General features: G+C 40.2%; 1 protein-coding gene and 1 pseudogene across 1 annotated transcript; one reads left to right on the forward strand and one right to left on the reverse strand.

The window, feature by feature from the left end:
- Positions 1–10,350: 10,350 nt before the first annotated feature.
- Positions 10,351–11,400, forward strand: LOC139778674 (uncharacterized). Its single transcript, XM_071716740.1, has 4 exons — positions 10,351–10,381; positions 10,448–10,497; positions 10,597–10,730; positions 10,800–11,400. The coding sequence occupies exons 1-4, from the start codon at positions 10,351–10,353 to the stop codon at positions 11,371–11,373; spliced, it is 789 nt and encodes a 262-aa protein (XP_071572841.1). The 3' UTR covers positions 11,374–11,400.
- Positions 11,401–12,166: 766 nt separating this feature from the next.
- Positions 12,167–13,973, reverse strand: LOC139778675 (uncharacterized; annotated as a pseudogene).
- Positions 13,974–26,382: the final 12,409 nt, after the last annotated feature.

Raw genomic sequence — 26,382 nt, forward strand, 5'->3', positions numbered from 1 at the left:
ATAGCGGCGGTTCGAGAACACTCAACGTAGTTTCACGCGATCGAGCGAACACGTGCGCGAGTAGAGATTGCTGTACGACCAGTATTAATAAATTGTTATTTGTTTATAACAAACAAGCAATTATTGATTCGCGACCCCAGTGAACATCCTATCCAATATTACGTAAACTACGCTTCGCTTAACAAGGGCGTGGCCGACGGCCTTGAACACGTCCGCGACGTAGAAACGACAGCCATCTTGCTGAGAAGGAAGGACGGGGCAACGCAATTGAGTCAGGTTTCTGTATTTAAGCCTGAAAATACAGTGGCGACCGTAAACACAGCCCAAGTAGTAAGTGGCTATATTTCAATTTTTTATCATTCCATTCGTTGTTCCGGTCACAACCTAACCTAAACTCTGTATGGATTACCGAGCAATTGCATAGATTTTCACCAGAGTTCTATTGTAAAAATATTATAGGAAAGGGATAGCGCGTAAGTATAAAGTATTCTATTTCTAAAAGTTAAGCTTTATATATTTATCGTAGTTAAATTATATAAAATAATAGTAGGTAAGCTAGGCGGTTTCTAACCCAAGTGGTGGTGCTCGAGGGGGGGTGAGGGGCGGGGGGGGGGTACCGCGGGGAAGTCGGTGAGGGGCGGGGGTACCGCGGGGAAGTCGGTGAGGGGGGGGAGTTACCGCGGGCGGGGAGGGGGAGGGGGTGACCGCGTTTTCGGGCCCCGCGGGGGAGGGGTCTGCGGGGTGAGGGGACCCGCGTTCGCGTTTTCGCCGCGCCGCGGGGTGAGGGAATCTGCGTTCGCGTTTTCGCCGCGCCGCGGGGTGAGGGGATCCGCGTTTGCGTTTTGCGTTTTGCGTTTGCGCGGCCGCGTCGGTCCGCGTGACGTCACACGGCACGCTCCCGCTCGCGTTATCTCCCCCTCGTAGATGTTCTCTCGCGCCCCCGTCCCCCGTTCGCGCGCGTCTTCTCGTTCGCGCGGTCTTTCTCTCCCGTTCGCGCGGTCTCTCTCTCGCTCCCGGCCAAATTCGCGCGCGTCTTCTCGCACTTTTCACGCTATTACGTGCAAGCTTAATTAAATAAATTTATATTGTACATAGAAAATTTGCTTAACACCGCTGGATTTGAACCAGAAACCCCTGGCTCTTGAGTCAGTCACCTTCAGAATACGGGCCATAGTCTCTTAATTTTAGACAATAATATGTATACACTAAAATAGGTAAAAATACTGCAGGCTATTTACACAGTTAAAATTTACACAAAAACACACATAGGACACAGATTACACGGTGAAATAAGATATAATGGGTCTCCACAAGATGAACAAAAGAGACCATCCATGAGAATATACGGACATATGTCGTGTCGGCGAACAGCGTATAACATTGAGAACAATCCGTGTATTCTGACAATGCATGACGCACAAAACTTCATATGTCCAGGAGTGAAATAAGAGTATATGCAACACATCTTTTTCAGAGGGTTTAACATATTTACTTCTGCTTGATTCAACACTCTGAAAATTTCGTCCGGAATATCCTCATCAGACATTTCACTATCATAACACGAATCGTCTGACAATATTGCATCATAATCAACTTCCATTCCTTCCTCTTCATTCACTTCCATTTCTTCAGGCACTTCCATTTCTTCATCGTTTGCTTCAACTTCCATTCTTTCTTCTCCTTCAAACTGCAATTCTTCGAAATCCATTTTATATACACTTTGCTTACTTGCACTCACGACTTTTAATTCTAATGTTTATGGCCTGCGAGCTATACAGCTCTTAAGATGGCGAACCAATTGTCTGTATAAGCCGCACGAACAAGCACGACAACCGACTCTTACTTCTAGTCCTCGACTACTGAGCGTACCATCAAATTCATCCTTCTATATCCCACTATTGTCACATCGTTTGTTTATCATATCTAATTTCACCATGATCTCAGCATCCATACATTTGGGCCTCACGAAAAATCTACAATGTGCAGTTTTGCACGTGTGCGATGAAGTCACCGCGAGACACGTATGTTCATGAAAACGATATCGCGCTATTAACTTTCAGTGGTTTAATCTGTATAACTGCTATTGAACCGCTATCAAACTTCTTTAAAACAGCTATCAAACAACAACTAAAAACAGCTATCAAACAACTAAAAACAACTGAAAACAACTAAAACAGCTTTAAAAACAGCTATCAAACAACTAAAAACAGCTTTTGAACAGCTAAAACAGCTTTTGAATAGACTTTAAACAACTAAAAACAGCTATCAAACAACTAAAAACAGCTAAAAACAACTAAAACAGCTTTAAAAACAGCTATCAAACAACTATCAAACAACTAAAAACAGCTATCAAACAACTATCAAACAGCTTTTGAATAGCTTTTAAACAACTAAAACATCTATATTATATTACAAACTATGTGGGAAAAGGAAATAAAACATTTTATATATACATATATAGTTTATTTAAAAAATCATAATTTTTTCTGGTGTCGCGACCACCAGTTACATATTTTTAATACATTTTGTAATGCGCAATTCTTAACATGTTTTTCACATCTTATAGTATTAGTAACATCTAGATTATTTAAAGATTCGATATCTTCGTAATCGGCATCCAAAGTCTCAATGTTTAGATTTTTTCTAGCTTTATTCTCAAGTAGATCCACCAGCCATTCTCGTTTCTGGCATCCCTTGACGTACACAAGAGTCGATGTCTCGTCGCCCTCTCCAAGCACGGCCGATGTAATTACTATAAATGTTTCGCCATGCTGTATGGCACGTTTCCATCCTCCCATCGTAGTCCATGGTGATTTGCAATCAACCAAGAAGCGCATGATTTGTCGGATTTCATGAGGAGACTCCATGGCATGGGACATGTAAAAATGTAATGCGCCAAAACGGTCCCGTTTCTCAGAACCGCCACCTCCTTTACGACAAATTTCATCCCGACGGTGAAGCCTTGCAGATCGACAAACGTTGGTACGATCATGACGAAACGACGGAGCAATCTGTATCTTATCGCGGTACATCAGTACTTCTTAGTAAAATCATGTAAAGTGCAATACCCGCTGATATTGCAATTTACATGATTTTGCGCACTACGTTCGACAACGGACAGTATTCGATTACATGATCATGCAAGATAAGACAATAGGCGGTAGTATTTGCCGGTACATTCTCTTTGCAGTCAAATTCTATTCGCACATCCACGGTGGCGCTCTTGACAGATTCGTTTTGTCGCGAGCAATCGATGACAACAAAAGGTCCTTCCATCAGGAATGTATACAAGCTGCAAAGCGTATCACTGGAATTGTATCCGTAATAAGCTTTACGAAAACGCGCATACATATCGAAAAGGACGGCGTATCGATTTTTGCCAAAATCCAGATTCAAGTCGTCGTACGGATAAAATTCAGAGTTTAGATAAAGTTTCACGTTGGTCAAGTTACAGTCATCGAATACGCTAACATTTTGAGACATGATATTCTTGCGCCCGGTCTGCAGCGCAAAGATAACGTATCGCGGCTTCTCCAGCTGAGTCGCCGTTTTGACAGCCCACGAATGCTTGGTCGTGTTCTGCAACATGGGGTACTCGTACAGATCCCACGAACGGAAACTAACACTAAGATATCGCCCGCTTTCCAAGGCCCGTAGCATGGATAGCTTATTGATCTCGTTTAATGTGACGTGAGGCATTCGCCACTGTACTTTAAACAATTCAATTTCCGGCTCCGTCGCCGGATTTCCAACAATGCAATTGTTGTCGCTGCGCGCTCGTATCAAAATTAATTCGTGACGAGCGTTAACAACCACGCGTTTGTAATCCTCGCAAAAGCCCAGCAACCTCTTGAGCGGTACGCAAAAGTTGAAGTATCCTTCCGGTATGCTCGATGAAACGTCCCATCCAGCATTCCGCATGAGTTGAGAATCATTATAAGATAACGATACATAGTTCTTGATGGTACTGGTTATTCCAACGTTTCTGTTGCGATCAATCTCCACACCGTTGAGCTCGTATCGAATCTCATCGAACATGAACGCTGCACAATTATTCGCAAGCGTTGCCTGAGACACGTCATTCCTTTTCTTTATCGTCAATCTTCCTTCAACGTAGAGAAAGCTCTCGCACGGCAACGTGTATAAATCCTGCTGTTGTATGGGTATTCTTATCTCATCGTTATGTCCAAACGTTGTGTTGGCGTACGGATTGTACGTGTGTGTCTCAATCTTGACGACGCTGTTGTCAAAGATCGGTTCACCTCCAATGTTTAAGATATTAGCCATTTCGTACGACGAAACCCAATGATTTCAGAAATTCAACGTTCGACGCAGTGAGTTTCTTCTTTGGCGATCGGATTGTCTCTCTAATTTTGTTTCTCGTCTGTTGCACCTGCTCAGCTTCGTTCAGTACGAGCATCTCACGTTATCGCTGTCGTCTTCGTACATGCAGTCTAACGGTGATCTCCTCTCCACGAAAATCAATCAATCGACCGTCCTGATCCACGACGCGAAGCGTCAAGTCCGAAATGCTCCGTACGATGATCGGAAGGTAAATGATCTGTGCCGGCGTTTCCGATATCTTATATCCTGGAGGCACACTCGGTGAAAACTCGTGTATCGTGTTCACGTACTTGTCGTTGCTGTACGCACCAGCGGTCACGTTACACTCTATGCGAATGATGTTTACGTTGATGATATTTATCGGAACATCCGATTCGTGCCATTGTCGCGACTCCAGCACGCGATTCGCTGAAAATCCCAGCAGCAATCCAATGTTGTTCGGTTTGGTGAAATTTATCCGATAAGCGCACTTGATCTCGCTCTTCATCGTATTGTTATTAGCCCGAATAATAATCAATGGGTGCGGTTCATCTTCGTTTATCGAGACATTATTGGATTAATCCCATAAAAGAGCGCGTTTCAGATACATGTCTATATCACGCAGTTCGTACGATCCTTCGGGAATGGTAATCTCCTTGTCGTCGTCATAGTAGAATTTATTGTTCGACGAATTTACATTCGGTATCGTGTGATAGGTTTCAAAATCTGTCAGACCGAGCTCGTAATCGCCATCGCTCAAATCCACGGCGGGAAAGTAGCTTACCGCGAGGATGCTGCTCTTGCCGGTGAGCGTAAATGTCAGTGACATGTTTGAATAAATACTGAGATTAAACAGCGTAACGCCGGTCTTTAAATTGATTGTCAGCCGACTGTAGAAAACGCAAACACAGTTGTCCACAATTGCTCTGATCGTATCGCTGATATGGCGTGCGATTGTACTCTATTACATTGTTCTCTAGATACTGCGCCAATTCTCTCGGCGGTCGAAGGTTGCCAAAACTGTCGAAATATATGGCACGATCTCCCCTCTTCGCGTACGCCACCCAGTGAGTACCCGGTCCCTCAGTATTATCCAAATTCACGATGCCGCTCTCGTTTCGACGTACACCGCCGATCGGTAACGAGTCGCGCATGAAAATACCTCTAAAATATGGAATGCGCATACGTTTTGCCAATTGTTGCAGTTGTACGTTGGTAGTTACGCCCTTGGGGATTTTTAGCGTCTCTTCGACGTTTTTTTTTTTCTCGAGACTCCCCGTCCGCGTTTGTACGGAGCGAGATAAAGTCCGTGTCCTTCCATGGCGCGATTGTGACGTTGCATCTCTTCCAGCTGACGTCGCGCGGCTTTGTTATCGTTCACAGCCTTTGCGACTCCCGCCGCTCCGCCGACCAACGAACCGAGAACCCCTAATAACGGCAGGATCGGTAGGATACCGCCGCGTTTCGCTACCGGAAGTATTCGCTTGTTCTTCTTCTTTTTCTTCGTTTTCAAACCCATACCGAGTTTCGTTTTAGCCTTCATGGCCGCCCAGACGGCTGTAGCTGCAGCTCTCTCTCCGAGAGTCGAATCGTTCGCGGTGACACGTTTTCGCGCTTTCGCGGCGAGTATATTGTCTGCCACGTGTCGTTCTGCGAGATCGCTGCTACGCGAGTAGGCTATGTCGTGCTCGCGACACGCTGCGTCCAATGGATTAATACCCCGATCACCTCTTGCCAATCGTGTTTCTAAATGAGTTCCCGGACCGCAAAATTGATAGCCGGGGATATGTAATTCGATCGGAAGCGCGTTTATCGCGCGATTCAACAGACCTCGACCTATCTTCGACGGCATTCGCCGCAGTTTTTTTATCAACGGCGGCGGACCGTCGATGTGCGTTTGCTGACACGACAAATTATAATGTATTAAACAGCGACGGTATTGCTGAACCTGCGAATCTGCCTTGATATGTTCGGGAAGCTTATCCCACAAATAATCTATATGATTATAAAACTGCCGTAGTAGAATGACCTTTGGTATATACTTTAACTGCTCGGCGGTTAAATCGTAAATATCGCTGTTATCCGACACGAGCAAAAACATTTTAAAGACTGAGCATCTCAGCTCTACGCGCCTCTATAAATAGGCCAGCTTTCTCGATACTGTTTTTCATTCGTTGTGGAGGGGAGGTAAAATGCGGTTCGTACGACAATCGCGGACAATCAAAGTGACAAACTTTGACGATAGGATACAGTTAACGAAAGAAATACGCAAACATGGAGACATGCTACCGATTTCTATACGCGGTATCATCTGCGGTCCGTCGAATTGCGGCAAGACAAACGTCTTGATAAGCTTGCTGGAAAGTCCGCACGGTGTACGTTTCGAGAACGTGTATGTGTACTCGAAATCGTTGCAATAGCCGAAATATCGATATTTGGAGAATATACTAACACCGATAGAAGAGATTGGCTACTTTACGTTCTCGAATAACAGCGACGTCATTCCACCGAGCGAGGCGCTCCCGAATTCTATTTTTATCTTTGATGACGTGGCGTGCGACAAGCAGGATACGATAAGAGAATACTTTGCAATGGGCCGGCACGCGGACGTTGACTCCTTCTATCTTTGTTAGACGTATGCAAAGATACCGAAGCATCTTATACGCGACAACGCGAATTTATTGATTCTGTTTAAACAGGATGGTACCAATCTGAAACACATATTCAACGATCACGTAAACACAGATATGTCATACGATGATTTCAGCAAATTGTGTCATACATGTTGGTAACAAAAGTATGGATTCGTGGTGATAGACAAGGACAGCGCGATTTCGAATGGTCGATACAGAAAAGGATTTAACGACTTTGCGATACCGAAACGTGGTTAGTTGTTGTCGACGCGCCGATTGAACAACGTTATCGCAACATGGACAGCAGCGAGGAGATTAGAGAGCGCGAAAGGATAGCAAATCAAATTGCGAAAACAAGCGATTCGATTCGCAAAAAGTATCACGCCTTAAAAACTGGTAAAATGGAGGAAGATATCGCGTTGGAGAGACACTTTAAGCCCATCATCGAGCCTCTAAAGCAGATTGCCGAAAACACCGTTGGCAAAGAATCTGACGTGTCAAAGATTGAGAATGAAACGGCGTGGGAAGACGAAGAGCCAAAGTTTAAACAAAAACGACCAAAAGCCTCGTTTAACGACTCTGTAATGGCTTCAACTCCGGTTACGTTGAAACGATCGATAAATGTGCCATCTAATTTGAGCGAAATAACCAAAATTTTACAACCGCATAAATCGAAACGATCGACAGGTCTATTGAATGAACCACCGATAACCTCTGCGCCTTCCGTGCAACCCACAATGCTCGAATCACTCGCAAACGAAGATGTTTTCGAAACCACGGATGACTCACTCGTGACGTCCGTTCGACAGCAGTTGCAAACATCTGAGGGTCGAGAAACGTTGCGAGATCACTTTGGTCTATTGGGCCAAAAGTACGTCGGGGCAGTTCTGAGCGGCGATCAAGAAAGCGGTATAGACACCATGTACGGCGTTTATTTCAGCAACGATGGAATGATGCTCGGTAATAAATGTTTTGACGTGAACAACGCGGACAACATAATTATCGACGGCATACGATACGCTGGCACACGCGGTCTTTACGACTTGATCTTTAAGAAATTGCCCAATGACGATATCTACACGGAGGACGATATGCAAACATACAAGAGCATTCTGTTGACGACGAGTGCTCATAAACGCAATTATGATGCTCACGCTCAAATAAATGGCAACAGGGGATACAAGTACACACAAATAATCGCACCGTTGATTTCGGGTAAAAAAGCTGGAAAAGGTATACCGCGTGCCATGACATTAAACGGCAACAAGATCGACCATATAATTGCGTCGTCGATTTCGGGTAAAAAAGCTGGAAAAGGTATACCGCGTGCCATGACATTAAACGACAACAAGATCGACTATGTTCATTGGGACGATCCCAACGAGCTTGTAGATCGTCTCCGATTGCTCGAAGCTTCGCGCCTAGCGGGTCACACCGGTCACGATAACGAGATCCTGTCGATTATCGAGAAACTTCGCGAGGCTGGACTTATTATAAATTAAACCGCGCGTCGGCGAGCCATTCAATCAACATCGAAATGCCGATCAACAAGTTTGGTATATCGCTCGGAAGAGGCGGTGCGGAACCGTACTATCAATGGAGCGGATTAATCAGAAATTACGTGCGCGATAACGCTCTTTGCATGGTCGCCACCGACTTTGACGCGAAATCGCGCAAGATTCGACGGATAGCGCCGACTGTAGATGATGGCGATGCAGCCAATAAACGTTACGTGCAGCAGAGCATGCAAATTTTGAAAGATCAGCAGGATGAAATCGAGAGAAAGATGGCCGCATTCCAGAATAACGTGCAAATTACCCTAAACGAACTTCAAAAGATGATTCAAAATGTAATTGCGAATCATCGCGAATAGATAAGAACGTACATCTGATCTCTGCGTCAGTTGCGCGTCAGCGTCATGGCTAGTAAGAAGCAATCAGCTGAGAAACGGAGGCTGGTGGAAGAATTACACGCTCCTGCGAGAAGAAATTTTTCGCGAAGACGCGTCATAGTGCGCGGATACGATGACCTGTGGCAGGCGGATGTGGTCGAGATGCGTCCATACACGCGATTCAACAGAGGCTACTACTACATACTCACCGTTATCGACGTGCTGAGCAAGCACGCATGGGCCGTACCGCTCAAGGCCAAGAGCGGAACCGAGGTTACTACGGCGATAGCGAAAATAATTCGAGACGGCGGAAGATGTCCGAAAAATCTGCAGACTGACAAGGGGAAAGAAGAACAATAACGTTTTCAAATTGTTCAAACAATACTATCATATTGTTTAAACAATACTATCATAAACAAATTACTTTTTAATTATTTTGTTCACCAAAAATTCATATTGTTTCCTTATAACAGTAACCGCATTGATCCGAAAGTGATATCTTTGCTGGTCTGACCTCAAGCTTCTAAGGGTTGAAACGCTGAAACAGTCCATTTTTTGACATTTTGCCTGAAGAAATATTTGTTCAGTGACTCAAAAAGTACAACATATTAAAAATTCAGCCATTTTCACCGGGGCCCAAAATCACGTGGTTTAGTGCGGGGTCCTTTGCAGTTTTGCACGTGTTCGATAAAATCATCGCGAGACACGTCGCGACATGTTCTTGAAAACAATAACGCTCCATTGACTTATGCGAAATTGCAAAATTTGCAGTTTTGCACGTGTTCGATGAAATCATCGCGAGACACGTATGCTCTTGAAAAAAATCATATTTGATGCCCGATGAGGTAATCTCATGACAAATGTTCTTGACAAAGATATCACATTTAACATATATGTGGTGGTGGTCACCATGCAGCAGCCATACATTGACGCTATTTGCAAGATTCGCATTTTTGTACGTATAAATGGTCTGCAAGGATTCTAGCGCGCAGTCGAGAGTTTGAAACGGCATGCTGACACTGTGTGAAAAAAATATGGACAACGCGGGAACAGACAAACGTTATTGTTCATCGAATGTGCGTTTACTTCGTGACAGAGAACTAGGATTTCGAAACGTGCTCACTCGCACTAACAAGTGGTGCCCAACACATCATGCATTGCAGAGATATCATATTACTGATACAAGTGAAGTGCATCCGATTTGGCCTATTAACTTTCAGATTGTCATGTGTCGTGGCAGAATTAGCGATTATTAGGTATCGCGATACAAGCCTGACGATGATGAGTATGGCAATGATATATATAATGGCCATCGGGATGAATACTTATCTGAACCACGCTCACGACTGAAATGTTTAGCGGGTCATTAGTATTATCATTATGTAGATGACCTTTGTGAGGTTATCCCTGATACGCAAATAGCAATCCGCTACATGGAGCGGTGTCCTCAGCATCGTATCAGGGAGCCTATTTGGATTTGGGGAACATACATTTGGACAGAGGATGGTGATTTATTTAGTGCTACACGTGACAGGTAAAGTGTGACAAAGGGTAGCGAAATGTAGTGTAGAGTTATTTTTAATATATTTTTTCTGTTTAGTGCCTCCTATAAGTCCCATTATTGAGATAGAGATAGAGGTGTGGTGGCGGGTGCGGATCTGCAATTGAAATGGCATGCTCGCAGCAGCAGCCTTACATCGGCGCAATTTGCAAGATTCGCATTTTTTGTATATATAAATTGTCTACTAGGATTCTGGCGCGCGCAGTCAAGAGTTTGATACGGATCGAGTACGTCGCAAACAGCCTCCAGTTACGACGAACACTTACGGTGCGAACTACTACGTTCCGATTCAGGATGAAACGTGCGAGAAACAGCACAATGAGTAAGTACCGCTAATTTTCGATACTTGTGCAAAAAAAAATCTTTTATAAACATAATTGTATTTTTTCAGTTTTGATAAACCCCGCTACACGCCTCGTATTTTGGGAAGGAGATTTGCCTTGACATCGACAGGATATAAATTTTTGAATGTTGGAATCAACGCGGGACCTATGTCCTCTGTGGATATACTTATTGGCGATAATCGAGGCAATCGGATAATTCTGCCTCATGCAACGTGGGTGACATTTATCGAAAAACGTGCAGATATTCAGCGACTCGTGCAGTCACCGGCGCCTTCATCGCTAGCGTTTCGAGATCTGGAGCTCGTTAAAATACGTGACGCAGATATTGTAAAATTGACGTCGTGCGACACCAGCTTGTACATGAAACCGTCAACCGTACTCTTCTTGTTTGAACTAGAACATTGCGTCGAAAATGTATATTTTCAACTATGTCAAAATGTTCATGGCGTAAGTGAAAAATGTAAACAATTCGTAACAATTTTACGTCAAAATTGTATCACCGATAAATGTAATGCAGTTAGAATCTTGCGTGAAGTTTATGATGAAACTTCGATTATTGATTGCGAACTGTTGGTGTATGCTGCAGATACTATTGTGTATAATGCGCTACATGATAAATAAATGCATATAATATGGTTAAAAAAAAAAGTTTTAATTATTTTTCCTTTTTATTTACCGTTCTCTGTCATTAAGCTGTCTTCGTTTATCGTTTAATTAACTGTAATATTAAAAATTAAATATTAAGATCTAAACGATTAAATATCGTTGGCGAAGAAAAGATATGCGATCGTAAGCGAGAACACGAACGGTGGTCGGGAGCGAGAGGGACCGCAAGCGAGAAGACGCGCGCGAGAACGCGCGAGGGAAAGAGAACGAGAAGACGCGCGCGAACGGGGGAGAGGGATCGCGCGCGACCGTGAAGACGCGCGCGAACGGGGGACGGGGGCGCGAGAGAACATCTACGAGGGGGAGATAACGCGAGCGGGAGCGTGCCGTGTGACGTCACGCGGACCGACGCGGCCATTGCACGCGGACTCCGCGGCGCGGCGAAAACGCGAACGCGGTCGCCCCTCCCCGCGGCGCGGCGAAAACGCGAACGCGGTCGCCCCACACCCCGCGGCGCGGCGAAAACGCGGTTCCCCCTCCTCCTCCTCGCGGCGCGGCGAAAACGCGGTTCCCCCTCCCCCTCCTCGCGGCGCCCGAAAACGCGGTTCCTCCCCTCCCCCTCCCCGCGGCGCCCGAAAACGCGGTTCCCCCCTTCCCCTCCCCGCGGCGCCCGAAAACGCGGTTCCCCCTCTCCCTCCTCGCGGTACTCCCCCCCGCGGTATACCCCCCCGCCCCTCACCCCCCCTCGAGCACCGCCCCATGGGTTAGAACCGGCCTAGCTTACCTACTACCATATTTTTTTTTTTTTTCAGACCACCCACTTGTCAGAAACCATGTACACCGTCTGACCACCTCTAAAAAACATGGTTGCGCGCGAAGGTGTGCCTCATCGCCATATTGAAATTTTTTTACCTTAAAAAATTTGTACATGTTCTTGAAACCCTAATAAAGATAATGCAAAAAAAAATCATTCATGTATCACCGATATTTTGTCTGAAATTAATTCCTGAAAATTCGCTTGTTTTTTTGCTCTCCAGGGTAGACTAACCTCTTAACGACATTGGAATCGATTTTTCGCTCTATTGAATCCAATCGTTCATTTGTTAGTCTGAAATAATTGATTACAATTATTAATATTATAAAACTAAATTATATTAAGTGTGTAAAAATGTCGCGATGCAATATTCAACAGTAACAGTCCAGCCCATTTGTTGTTTTAATATTTCATATTTATCGAAATTTTTAAGTAGACTGATTTTTCTAAACAAATGTACACTTTAATATAATTATGTTGTACAAAAGTTCTTTTTTTGCACTGCTCTTGCTCTGCACGTCTTGCAGCAATTTGCTGCAAAGGAAAGATGTGGTTTTCTACTTCTACACATTCTTCTGAAATAAATCATGTTGTTTTCGTATGGAAATGCTGAGTAACTATCTAAAAGGCCAAATCGGAGTACATCTTCAACTAAATGTAGAATTCCATGAATATTGTATAATAAAAAAGTTGATCCATAAATGTCTTCACAAAGTAACACAAATTTTTTGATAGCCATTTCGAAAAAAACAAGATTTCTATTTGTATTATATACCGACGATACTAAAATGCGCATGGAGATGTGAAAAAGCAAAAAATGATCATATACATAATCTTTAAAAACTTCTTTGAAACATACTACTCCAACATATAACATAATTAAACGCCACTGGGTGGCTTTGAATTGATCACAGTCATCAAGCGATTCAACGTGGCGTGCAAATTTTCGTGGTCAGTACTTTGACAGAACCTTCTGTGGCGGTCAACAGACCACACACACAATCTATAGCACCTGCAGAACGGCAACCGGTTATACACGTCAAGCCGAGCCGACGGAACGGCAACCGGTCGTACGCACGCCGAACGCGCGACGAGCACGTATCATCCGCACGATCAAAACACCGAGAAGAAAATGCCTAACAAGGATTTTTACCACCACGCGGCTGAGCTTTCTCGCGTTTAAAGTTCGGCAGGCACGGTATATAAAGGCCAGCAGCAAAGGCATCACCGAGCAATTCCACCTCAGTGATCTTCCTGTATGGAAGCCACCGAACGAGAGCTCTGCTTTTGGATAACCCGTGATACTGCGCCGCCGGAATACGCGGCCATCTACTTCACGCACGTCGCCGCCGCCGAAACAGCAGCCTCAGGACATCAGACCGAGGATACAGATCTCGGTCACCGAGCCTCCTACACGCCGCGCGCCGCCCGGTACACCTCCGGCTTGGAGGAAGCCCGGCCCGTGGGGACCACGCCAGCCGCTCCACCGTACGCGAACGGCACCGTGCATTATCTGGAGCGAACGTCTGCCACACTAAAACGCAACCAAAAGGCCCTTTTTAGGGCCACATTAGAACACAAACGGCCCTTCTCAGGGCCCCACATATCTACAACGAACATCACCGGTTGGCATTAATCACGGCTACGGCCATACCTTCAATCGATTTGAAATAATTTGGATTTGACTCCCTGTTAATTTAGTGTTTTTTGTATAAGTTCCGCGTAACCCTGTTAAAATTAATTTTTTCATTACTCCTAGGCAATACATATGCATATATTCGAAAACAACATCTTTGACCATATCAAAGGGTAAATGAGATAATGGACTTAAGCATTTATGATGCTCCTCATCTATTTGTCGTCTATAATCTTCATTTGTGCGATGCCTATGCTCAATACCTCTAAGTACCATGTACCTTCCAAGAGTAAACCCGTGAACTGTACATTTTGAGCATGGAGTTTTCCTGAAAAATTGCTTCATTACTTCTATTCATAACGTCTACTCTACCTACGTTGTTTGTACATAAAAGAAATTCTTCATTTGGAGGAAGGTGTGCAACCGGAGCAAGCCTCTCTTGTACAAAATAATTTGCGTTGCAGTCTTCAAAATTTTGAGGTTCCATAATATTTTCAGTCAAGTAAGTAGGGGAGACCGGGGCCTTTTTTTTCGGTGCCGATTTTTAACAAGAAAATAAATAGCTTTAGTTAAATGTAGTATACCACTGTAAAGAGTGAAGCTTTAGCTACAAAATTTATATAGGAAATTTTTATCTACGTCGCTTTGTTTAACCGGTATAGAGCAAAAACGACAACGGTGGAAAAATTGAAATCTCAAAAATGCCGGGGTTTAACCGTCACACTGCATTTTCAATACATATACGTACATCTAATCCTGAAAAATGATAGAATACATCTTAATAATTGTTTTTTAAAAGAAAAATATAAAAATTTATTCAAAATTTTTATGCGAAACATTATTAAAAAATAGTTACGAGGGTTCCTCTTTCCGCAGAAGTCACTCGCCCGACTTGTTTCACTCCTCGACATCCGATGACTCTATTCGGTGTCTGAACGGTTGTAATTCCCGTCTCATCCATATTCCATATGCAGTGAGCCTGGAAATGCCCGAGAATGCCTTGAAAATGCACCCGGACTGCTTACTGACGGATTAACCCCAAACACAAGTTTCAGGTTTGATCGCCCACGAAATATTAGACATCAACGATAATGAAAAAACTACACTGGATTCATGTTCAGCATGCATTACTCTTTATAATCACGTACCTCGAGATTTGGAGAGCAAATATTATTGCAGATATTACAAAATTTCCACGCGCAGAAAATGTAACTTTCACCTTCCAAAAACACGTTTGCCCTCGTAAAAATCATAACACGGCAGGTAACCTGCCGAAACTCCGTTGGTCACATGGGTACCATAAGCAGCGTTTACAATGTTAATAGCGAGTTTGCACAATATACAAGTTCCGAGATATTTGATTTGACGGTTCAACCCCGGCGACGGTTAGGCCCCGGTCTCCCCTAATATTTTCACGCGAAGTATTTACAGGACAAATCAGACTATCATCTATCAAAAGTGATTTTGTCACACAAATTGCTTTTTTTATAATTTGCTTCCGGCGGGCCAATCTTAATCTTTGTTGTCTTTTCGATACCGCACGAAGAGGCTTGTAATAGCGCGAATTAAAAGCTTCAAACTGGATTCGCTTTATTATTAAACTAGCTGGTTACCCGGGCTTCGCCCCGGAGGACATATGTAATAAGACACGCAAATACTCTCTCTCTCTCTCTCTCTCTCTCTCTCTCTCTCTCTCTCTCTCTCTCTCTCTCTCTCTCTCTCTCTCTCTAATTAATTTTTTCGAATAAGGAAATAAAGGTACAAGTGAATGAGAAACCTAAAATAACGGACCATGCATGGCTAAAAGTAGAATTTAATATGAATAAAAAGGGAAATAAATATAAAGAATTTAGAGGCAGGGACTATAGTAAATTTAATGTAGATGAATTTCTTAGAATAATGGAAGAAAGAACTGAGCAAGGTCAAGGGCTGGATATAAGTGTAAGGGCGGAGAGATTTGTTAATAGTATAGTAAGTGTATTTGATACTGTAGCACCTAAGAAAAAGTTCAAGATTCCGAAAGTATGGGAAGGGAAAAAGTGGTATTCAGATGAAATTAGAATGGCAGCAGATAGAAGGGATGAGGCTCACAGTAGAGCAATAAGCACAGGTAAGGAACAGGACTGGGAATATTTCAAGAATGAAAGAAATGCAGTAGTAAAACTTATCAGGGCAAAAAAGAAGGAATATTATGAGAATATGGTAGATAACAATAGGAGGGATCCTACAAAGATGTGGAAAACTTTGAAAGAATTAATTAAGGGTGAGCAAAGGGGTTCAGAGAACATCGATAATGTAGATTTTGAAATATTAGAAGACATGGAAGAATGCAATATAGCTGATAATTTTAATACATATTATGTAAAAAGTATTAGAGGGGTTCCTCCGTAGCCCTCGGCGGGGGAACAGGTGGATAAATGGTAGGAGAGTGAAAGGAGATGAAGGGAGAGATTGAGAGGTGAGGAAGGTGTTGATTGAAGGGGGTAGATAGGAGAGTGCGAAAGGAAGACGGGAGAATGGAGGCGAAGCGGAAGGTGGTCTGGAGGAGACGGGAATCGTTGGTGAAGTGGCACGTGGAAAGTGAGGTTAGGGAGAAGAGCGGGATTGAAGGAATGGAGGTAGCAGCCCAGGTTACACGACGAGGGAGCTGAGCGAGTTGGCAGCAGGGAGTATCGATCGGGCGATCGATCGATCTGTCGCGAGACAGAGGGATTGTCGATGGTGGCGCGGCAGGTATGGAACGGAGCAGGGAGTCGTCGCGACAGATCGATGGATCGAATGACCGAAGGGACCGGACAGATAAACAGGTGATGGAAAGAGAAGGAGAGAAAGCGACGGAGGGGTAGAACGAGGAAGGAGAAGAGGTGACGAGCGTGCGTGAGCTGGACTTTGGAGGCAAGGAGAAAGGAGCTAGGGGAGTAGAATAAGGGTGAAGATGGACGAGGATAAAGCGGTGGAGGCGAGGGTATGGATACGGACGAGGACGAGGGCCATAGGAAGAAAGGAGAGTAAGAGGTTGGCGGGAGGAGCGGGGACGGAACAGGGGGGAGGGAAGGCGGCGAGCGGGAGGAGGGAGAGAGAAGGAGGGAGGGGAGGAGAGCAGTGGCAGAAGGGAGGGAAGCGGAGAAATGACAGAAGCAAGGGAGGCGGAGAGAGATGGCTGGAGTAAAGAGGAGGGGAGGGAAAAGGAAGTGGGTTTTTGTTTCAGAGCGAAGACAGAATAGGAAGGAGGGAAGGCGGCGAGCGGGAGGAGAGAGAGAGAGGGAAGGAGGGAGAGAGAGCAGTGGCAGAAAGGAGGGAAGCGGAGAAATGGCTGAAGCAAGGAAGGCGGAAGGAGATGGAGGAATGAAGGACGAAGGGAGGGGAAATAAATGAAATGTAAGGTCGCATATGGCCAGGGCGCGTAGGGGAGTGATTTGTAAGAGGTTTGGGTACGTTCCTCATAAAAAACGCCTTGTAAACCCTACGGGGATACACAATAAATCTACATACATGTAAAAAGTATTAGTAACATTGTGCAATCTATTAGTAATAAGGGAATAAAAGGCACAGGTAGGAGACCTATTTATGTAATTGAGAATAAGGGGATTATGGAAAATTTTGAGCCAATTAGCGCAAGAGACCTGGAACAAATTGTTAGGGAACTACCACGAAAGAACGGAACAGAGGAAGGGACAAATAGTAATATACTGAAAATGGTGCTACCTGTGATAAAAGATGAGTTTGTAGGGGTAATAAATGATTCGCTTAGGACAGGTAAATTTCCAGAAGGATGGAAAACATCCACGATAATACCGATACCAAAGGTAAACAAACCAAAAAAAGCGAGCGAGTATAGACCGATTAATATGTTACCGATATATGAAAAAGTATTAGAGTTAGTTGTAAAAAAACAGTTGGAAAAATTTCTAGAAGACAATGAAATAATAACCGAATACCAATCGGGATTTAGAAAACAGCAGTCGTGTGAGACAGCAATTCAAAGTTTTATCGAGGAATGGAAGTTGATAATTGAGGAGAAAAAAATGGTGGGGGTGTTATTCCTGGATCTCAGGAGAGCGTTTGAGACAATAGATAAGGTAAGATTAGTGGAAAAATTATATCAGTATGGAATAAGAGGAGTGGTATTGGAATGGATAATATCGTATTTAAGTAATAGAAAGCAGCAAGTTAGATTCAATGATATATGTTCTACAATAATTGAGACAGTATATGGCGTGCCACAGGGATCCGTATTAGGACCTCTATTGTTTATTTTGTATATAAATGATATAGTTAAAGTCTGTCCGGAGGGAAGTATATTTAGATTATTTGCAGATGACACGACCGCAAGTGTAACAGGTGAAAGTTGTGAGGAATTAGAAATAAAACTAAATATGGTGCTCGGTATACTTGAAGAATGGATGAATGTGAATATGTTAAAAATGAATGCAGATAAGACCAAATATATAATAGTTAGAAGTATAAGGAAAGAAATAAAAACAGACATAATAGTAAAAAGTTTGGATGGAACTATAATTGAGCGTGTCGAAATAACGAAACATCTGGGTGTAATGATCGATAGTAAACTCCGTTGGGAGAATCACTGTGATTATATGTTAAAGAAAATAGGAAAAAAAGTGAGTTTTCTAAATAGAATAGGAAATGATATATCAATGTACACTCGATGTACTGTGTATAAGTCTATCATAGCGCCTCACTTTGAATATTGCGCAACGATGTTAGTAGGCATGGGTGAAACGCAACTGAATCGACTGCAAGTGGCACAAAACCGTGCCATGAGAGTCATACTGCAATGCTCGCGATATACAAAGGTAGAATTGATGCTGCAAACTCTTAAGTTTATGAATGTAAGACAGAGGCTAATGTACAATGTATGTATTTTTATTTTTAAGATAGTAAGAGGCATAATGCCAAAACATTTAAGTAATAGAATAGAAATAGTAGGAAATGTGAGTGGACGGCAAACGAGGCAGGCTGAGAATATTAGAATTCAATATCGCAGGACGAGAAGCGCACAGAAAAGTCTATTTTATGAAGGTTTGAATATGTATAACGCCCTACCGATAGAAATTAAACAATGCGAAAGAATTGAACCATTCAAACGTAGGTTAAGAGAATATATTGTACCTCATGTAGAGGAATTAATTTAAGGATATTTTATGTAAAAAATAGCCGAGAAGGCTAATAAAGCTCAATCAATCAATCAATCTCTCCCTCTCTCTCCCTCTCTCTCCCTCTCTCTCCCTCTCTCTCCCTCTGTCTTCCTCTCTCTCCCTCTTCCTCCCTCCCTCCCTCCCTCCCTCTCCCTTCCACTCCCTCCCTCTCCCTCCCTCTCTCTCCTTCTCTCTAAAGTTCAATTCCGTCGTATACAATTCTTTGAGATTCACTCAATTATTACCTAAAAAATTGGAAAAATTTCGTAACCGATTTCCAAAAAAATACCGGTTCCCAAAAAGATCGGTAACGAAAAACTATACAGTTTATAGCACTCCCCTTGAAATTCTACCCCTGTTTTATATACAATTCTTTAAAATTTGATCAATTATTTCCCGAAAAATTCGAAAAACTTTTGATACCGGTTTCCAAAAAGATCGGTAACGAAAAATTATACACTTTATGGCACTCCCCGCGAATTTCCCGAAAAATTCGAAAAACTTTTGATACCAGTTTCCAAAAAGATCGGTAACGAAAAATTATACACTTTATGGCACTCCCCGGGTAATTCTATACCCCTGTTTTATATACAATTCTTTAAAATTCGTTCAATTATTTCTCGAAAAATTAGAAAAATTAAAAAAAACCGGTTTCCAGAAAATCGGTAACAAAAAACTATACACACAGTGACACTTCCCGGGAAATTCTACCCCTATTTCATATACTTTTGGTAAAAATTCGGTCCATTGGTTTCCGAGATCATCGAACACAAACAATCAAACTGACAAACTCTGTCTCTTTATAATAATAGTATAGATTATTAGATCCAGATCTGTTATACAAAAAAATTAATATAAGTGACTATACACTAACATACAATAATTAGCATACAACTAGGTTTTGGTATCCAGTGAATGTATAAACTGTTTTAAAACATTATGCACTAAACTGAAGCGCAGGTTTTATGTTGTAATATTCTCTATATCATATTAATAAAAGATATGTTATATAAATATTAAAGACGAGTAAGATTTATATATAATTTGAAATACAAAAATATATGCAAAGAAAGTAGTTTTTAAGAAGAGAATTAAACCATATACAAAAAGTATAAGCTATTACAGTCTCCGTACAAAGGATATGCGTTGCAAAGTATGACTTACTGGCATAAATTGTACACTGTGAGATGACATTTTAATATGATTTATTAACCATGCTTTCATAAAAATGTTTGAATTTTTTATTATATCCATACTACCAGACATTTGGATGTACAAGTGCAAATAAAGATATAATGAACTATATCGGAAACTCACTCGCCGCTAGTGTTGTAGCGACCGAACATCAGCTACGACAAAGCTCATAGAAAAAATAAAAATACAGAGAAACACGAAGAAAACATTATAGAAACAATTATGTAATGCAAGGCAATTATGCTATACAAGATAATAGTTTAATAGGTAAATTATTCCAGCTCACGAAAGTACTGTCGCAATAAAGAGGTTACGTTAAGGTTAAAAGGTTAATTTTCTTAATGCAAATTGTAATGTATAATAATACTTACTGCAGCGGCATCGCACTGTAAATACGATGTTCGTGCGATCCTTCGAGCGACACTAATCGCAAGCGACGTTAATCACAAGCAACGAGCACTTTACTTGAGACGAAAGAATAACGCGTATAAGAAGGCAATATCAGAACGAAGCTGCGATTCACTCGCTACCCGACGGACGCGAGACTAAAATGACGAGGAAACTCGCGTAAATCGCAGAGGGCCAAATACGCTTCATCGATTGATCCGGCTACAGATTTCGATCGCGTGAATCTCCGCGAAGCACAAATTATTTTCCACAACACTAACGAATTTACGGTTAGCAAATACGTGCCACGCGTCGTAGATCTAACCGTCGGAATACGATGCTCGTGCGATCCTTCGAGCGACGCTAATCACAAGAAACGAGCACTTTACTTGAGACGAAAGAATAACGCGTATAAGAAAGCAATATCAGAACGAAGCTGCGATCCACAGGATCCACTCGCTACCCGACGGACGCGAGCGGCGAGACTCGAGAGAAGATAAGAAAAAGGCGCCAAACGCCAACGACGCCACCAAGTCACGTAACCTGATTGGCTGGCATATATATTAGCGCGCGTCAATATGGCTATAGTTGCCTACACATATTTCCATTTCATTGGCGAAAATGTGAACTAAATATTTTACGAAAATGGTTTCTAACAGATTGTGGCAACTTTTATGGCAATAAGTATGCTACGAGTTTTCCGCTTTATTCCGCTCGTTTGCGAAAGCAACCGTTGTCTGCATAATGCCTTTAAGTTGCCCTAAACAAAATTACTATTGTTCCGGTGACAGCAACATGATGGCAACTGAAGGGAAACTTGTGCCAAAAAACCATTTCCTTTTTATGCTAAAGAACGCCTGGCTATCTGGGATGTTTTATTTTAGATATTATTTGGACATTGAAATTGAAATATATGTCATTATGCATTAATGTCATATATATGTAAAACTTAAAAACTTAACAATGTAAAAATCACATTCTCCACAATGGTTTTTACAAATCATTAAAGTTGTGAGTACTAAGAAATCAAGAGACACGGTAGTGTCTCGCGCCAAGTATACCCGAAGCGAGACCGCACCATGGATCTTTTACGCGACGCGACGAGTTGCGAGTACCCGAGATTTTGGAATCTCGATAACCAGTGATGTAAGTTTACCTTGAAGAAAGACAAAATAATATATTTCCATGAGATTGTAATTTACAGGATATATTATTTTATATAATTTGACTACGATAAATATGTAAAGCTTAACTTTTAAAAATAGAATACTTTATACTTATACGCGCTATCCCTTTCCTATAATATTTTTACAATAGAACATTGGTGAAAATCTATGCAATTGCTCGGTAATCCATACATAGGTTAGGTTAGGTTAAATTAACTAGTTAACGATAAAGACTCTATTTTTATATTCGACAACGTTTGGCTAATGTCGTGACAATTCGACCATTGGTTTTGGTCAGATTAATCGTCAAGACTTTTTCGACCATGGGTTTTGGTCGTTTCTAAATCTAAAAACATTATAATAATAAAGATATCATTTGTATTATATTGTACATGATAAAGATATCATTTATATTACAAATGACATTATTTATATCACTGATAAAAATATATTACACTTTCTCTTCACTTTACTAATAATAATCTTGCATTTACTTTTGCTTAAGGGGATCCTGCAGCCGTATGATTTACCGACATTATCGTTTTTCGATGGATCTTTTAATTGGCTTTATAGAATTGCAAAAATCTTTTACAGAATTAAAGTCCGCACAAAAATCTAGGGTAACAAACGCGATTTTATATCAAAAACACCAAAAAATTAAAAATATTACTTATTTGGGCACATACGCAGCTGTCACCTGACGACAATATTTGCTTAAAACAAAAATTCTGCAGTTTATACATACATAATGTTTATCATCTGCCCTTGGGAAAACATGTAGGAATAATATCGTGCAAGTAGAAGTAAGATTCAATGCGTACAAAAAAAGATCCATCGAAAAATTATTTTAGTAATGCAAATACGGATGCAGAATGACAAGAAGAGCAGCAACAGTAGTTGCCGGATCTTGCGAGAGATGGCGAGCAATCGAAAAAAGGACAGATGTCATTTCGTTAGACAAAGACAGATATAGGGAAAACAAAATTAGAAAGGTTGACATTATCGACATCGAGGAAGTTTGCTTGTCACTGCAGGATCCCCTTAAGTCGTCTATGACCACGACTTGACGAAGATTGTCTTATTTAACAACATATATGTCAAATAAGATAATCTTAAACGACTATGAATTTTATAACTAATAAGATAATCTTCAGTCCCTACTTACAACGAATGAGATAAGTTTATGAATCATAATAAGATGCTTTGGAAGAAGATCGTCTTTGACAAGCTACGCTTTGAGATTTTTCTCAAGTACCTATAGACTTGTTTTATGACTGTGAATCAAAGCGCCATCTTAAGACTGTACTTAAGAAGATCTTGAAAATAAGCCTTGACTATGAATACGGGCCTAATTTATATTAGTTTATATTAGTAGATGTATGATTATATATGATCATATAAGAAATGGAAAATATAATCTTAAACAATATTATATGGCCATATATGAGAGTATATAATTATATATGGCTATGTATGAGCATATATGATTATATACTCGGGAAAAAAATACCCGGGAAAAAAAGATTATATATAATTATATATAAATATATATGATTATATATAATGCAATTACATATGAATTTTGTCTCTATATGATCATATATAATTATATGTAATCATATATGAACATATATAATGAGATTATATATATGTAAATAGATATAATCATATATGACCATATATAGTCAATATATATTGAAAAAGAACTGTTAACGTCGATAATAAAGCATTGATAAATTAAGATTTATATTTTTTCAAAAGCTATAGAATCAAAAGTAAAATGATTTATTCCATATATTATAACTTTGGCACTGCTTGACGTGAGACATTTTTATACCACTGTCTGTCAAATAAATACGAGAAACGAATCCTATCGAATGCCATCTATTGGATAATCCGAATTTAAAGTTTATATATGATTAAATATAATCATATATAATTTACATGGATAAATGCTTCTTATATATAATTTATATATAAATTATATGAACTTATATATAATATGTCAAAATGTATATAAAACATTTATATATATTTAAATATATTTTAATCGCCTGTATAATTATACATATATAATCATATATAATCATATAGGGTTGTATATACTTCTATATGAATCTTATATGTATCCATACATGAATGCATATATGATCTATTGTTCATATCTAGTTATATTTGGAATTATATATGCCCATATATAATGATATATGGACCCATATATAATTTTATATAAAACACCAAATTTCATATATAATCACATATAATCATATATATTTATATATAATTATATATGATCATATAAGAAATGGAAATATAATCTTGAACAATATTATATGGCTATATATGAAAATATATGATTATGTATTCCATAAAATCTCTGTAAGTATAATCTTATATAGCCATATAGGGGGAAGTGTGGATCATTGATACAGCGGGAACATTGATACAGTCATCATATCTCTGCATGAGAAACATATAAGAAGGTCACATATCCATGCGTATATGGCGTTATGATACACGAATAACCTAACCAAATTTCGTACCCGAGCAGTAGCCACTTGATGAATGACAGGTATAAACGTGTTTTGCGTACTCTCAGGTAAATATTTTCAAAAGTCTTTGAAGCGTGATTTTTCACATTAATCTGATTAATACTAAATAAATATTTCGTCAAAAGTAAGAAACAGTATATCTCTTACTAATTTGTCGAAAATATTGACATGACTTTGTATTATTTTCGGCTGAGAATATATTTTATTATGTACTAGCTGGTTACCCGGGCTTCGCCCGGGAGTCGTTTTTCTTCAAACGACTTTATTTGTGTTTCAATATCCATAATCGAAAAAAATTCCTTTATCAGTTCGGATACCGATTCCCAAAAAGATCGGTAACGAAAAACTATACAGTTTATAGCACTCCCCGGGAAATTCTACCCCTGTTTTATATACAATTCTTTAAGATTCGGTCAATTATTTCCCGAAAAATTGAAAAAATTTCGGATACCGGTTTCCCAAAAAATCGGTAATGAAAAATTATACACTTTATGGCACTCCCCGGGAAATTCTACCCCTGTTTTATATACAATTCTTTAAGATTCGGTCAATTATTTCCCGAAAAATTGGAAAAATTTCGGATACCGGTTCCCAAAAAGATCGGTAGCGAAAAACTATACACTCTATAACACTCCCCGGAAAATTCTACCCCTATTTTATATACTTTTGGTAAAAATTCGGTCGAATAGTTTAAGAGTGTATAAAGAACATACATACATACATACAGACATTCTATTTTATATATATAGATGACGCTGTGGGGCAGATTCGTACACTGACTCGTGGAGCACTTTGATACATATTAATATGTATCTATGTAGTTTATAGTATTAAGTAAGATATTTTTATTTTATTTTAGACAAAAATGGTAAGAATGTACCAAAAAAAGACCGATAGGGTCTATATTGATGAAGATGCCGTAAAATTGTTAATTCCGTATAAATAAATATCTCTATATCTCTATATACAATAAACATAGCTTGTTTTAATAATAATCCAATTTATTTCTGAATAATATTAATATAGATCACTGAGAATCAGTGCCCCATGCCCGTATCATTGTACCCCGCATATGAGGCACATTGATACGAATTTCATTTTTTACAAAAAATGTTATAACATTTCTTATTATTAACCTACAGCAAAAAGGCAATCAAAACACGTAAGTAGAAGGACAAGCCTTTAAATTTAACCTATTACATTTATCTTAATATATCTGCAAAGTTATTTATTTAACTCTTGAAAAAAATCGTATCAATGATCCCCATTTCCCCCTATGGTCTTATATGCTTGTATATTATCATGTCTGATCATGTAAAAGTATATTTATAAGGTTAAAGATCATCATATATGAACATATACTCGGATCTATCCATAAGTTTGTATAACTGTTATAAATATTCTTCTAGTATATTATTTTACTTGACAATCAAATTAATATGAGATATTATTTCTAGTTTCAATTTACACAATTGCGTTTTAAGTCCGACAAAGTCCATATTGGCACGCAGTTTAACCCTTAAATGCCACCCGGGGTCCAGCGGACCCCAGACCCTTTAGAATGATATATTTTCAAATGTTCCCGCCAAATATGGAGCTCATATTTATTTATTTATAATTTTTAATTTTTTTGATTTTGGAGCCAACATTTTAACTGTTGGCGATCTTAATTTTTTATACTATGTTGAAATTGAAATTTTAACAATATAAGCATTTTATTCTCTTTTCTAAGCCTTGAACAACATTGAAAATAATTTTCATAACTAAATATCAAAAAATCAATAAGTAAGAAGACATTTTTCATGCTGGGGTCTTTTAGACCCCATGTGTCATTTACGAGATTCTTGAGAGGTGTGGCATTTAAGGGTTAAAAAACTGAAAAATGTATTTAATAATAATTGATATTGTGAAATATTATTAAGCACCAAGATCTGCTTTGACAAAAAACGGCACTTCTCATTGCTCGTGTTATTTTAAATTTTCCCTTTTTTTCTAATTTTGCATAAGACATTTAATCTTTTTTAATTGACATTAATTTTTATTAAATATTTTCGTAAACAGTGACATTTTACCTGTAATAATTCGTGAAAAAAACTGTCATATAATATATATAGTTTTT

The sequence above is a fragment of the Temnothorax nylanderi genome, unplaced genomic scaffold (genome assembly GCF_030848795.1).
Source record: "Temnothorax nylanderi isolate EJ_2023f unplaced genomic scaffold, tnyl_v1.0 TNYL_tig0192_pilon, whole genome shotgun sequence".
NCBI classification, from domain to species: Eukaryota; Metazoa; Arthropoda; class Insecta; order Hymenoptera; family Formicidae; genus Temnothorax; species Temnothorax nylanderi.

What these genes read in the sequence shown, in the direction of transcription:
- LOC139778674 (XM_071716740.1), top strand. Translation starts at nt 10,351, where the DNA reads ATGGTGATTTATTTAGTGCTACACGTGACAG. An exon ending in AGATAGAGGTGTGGTGGCGG is followed by an intron (nt 10,498 to 10,596) that starts GTGCGGATCTGC and finishes ATTGTCTACTAG; the next exon opens with GATTCTGGCGCGCGCAGTCA. An exon ending in TGCGAGAAACAGCACAATGA is followed by an intron (nt 10,731 to 10,799) that starts GTAAGTACCGCT and finishes GTATTTTTTCAG; the next exon opens with TTTTGATAAACCCCGCTACA.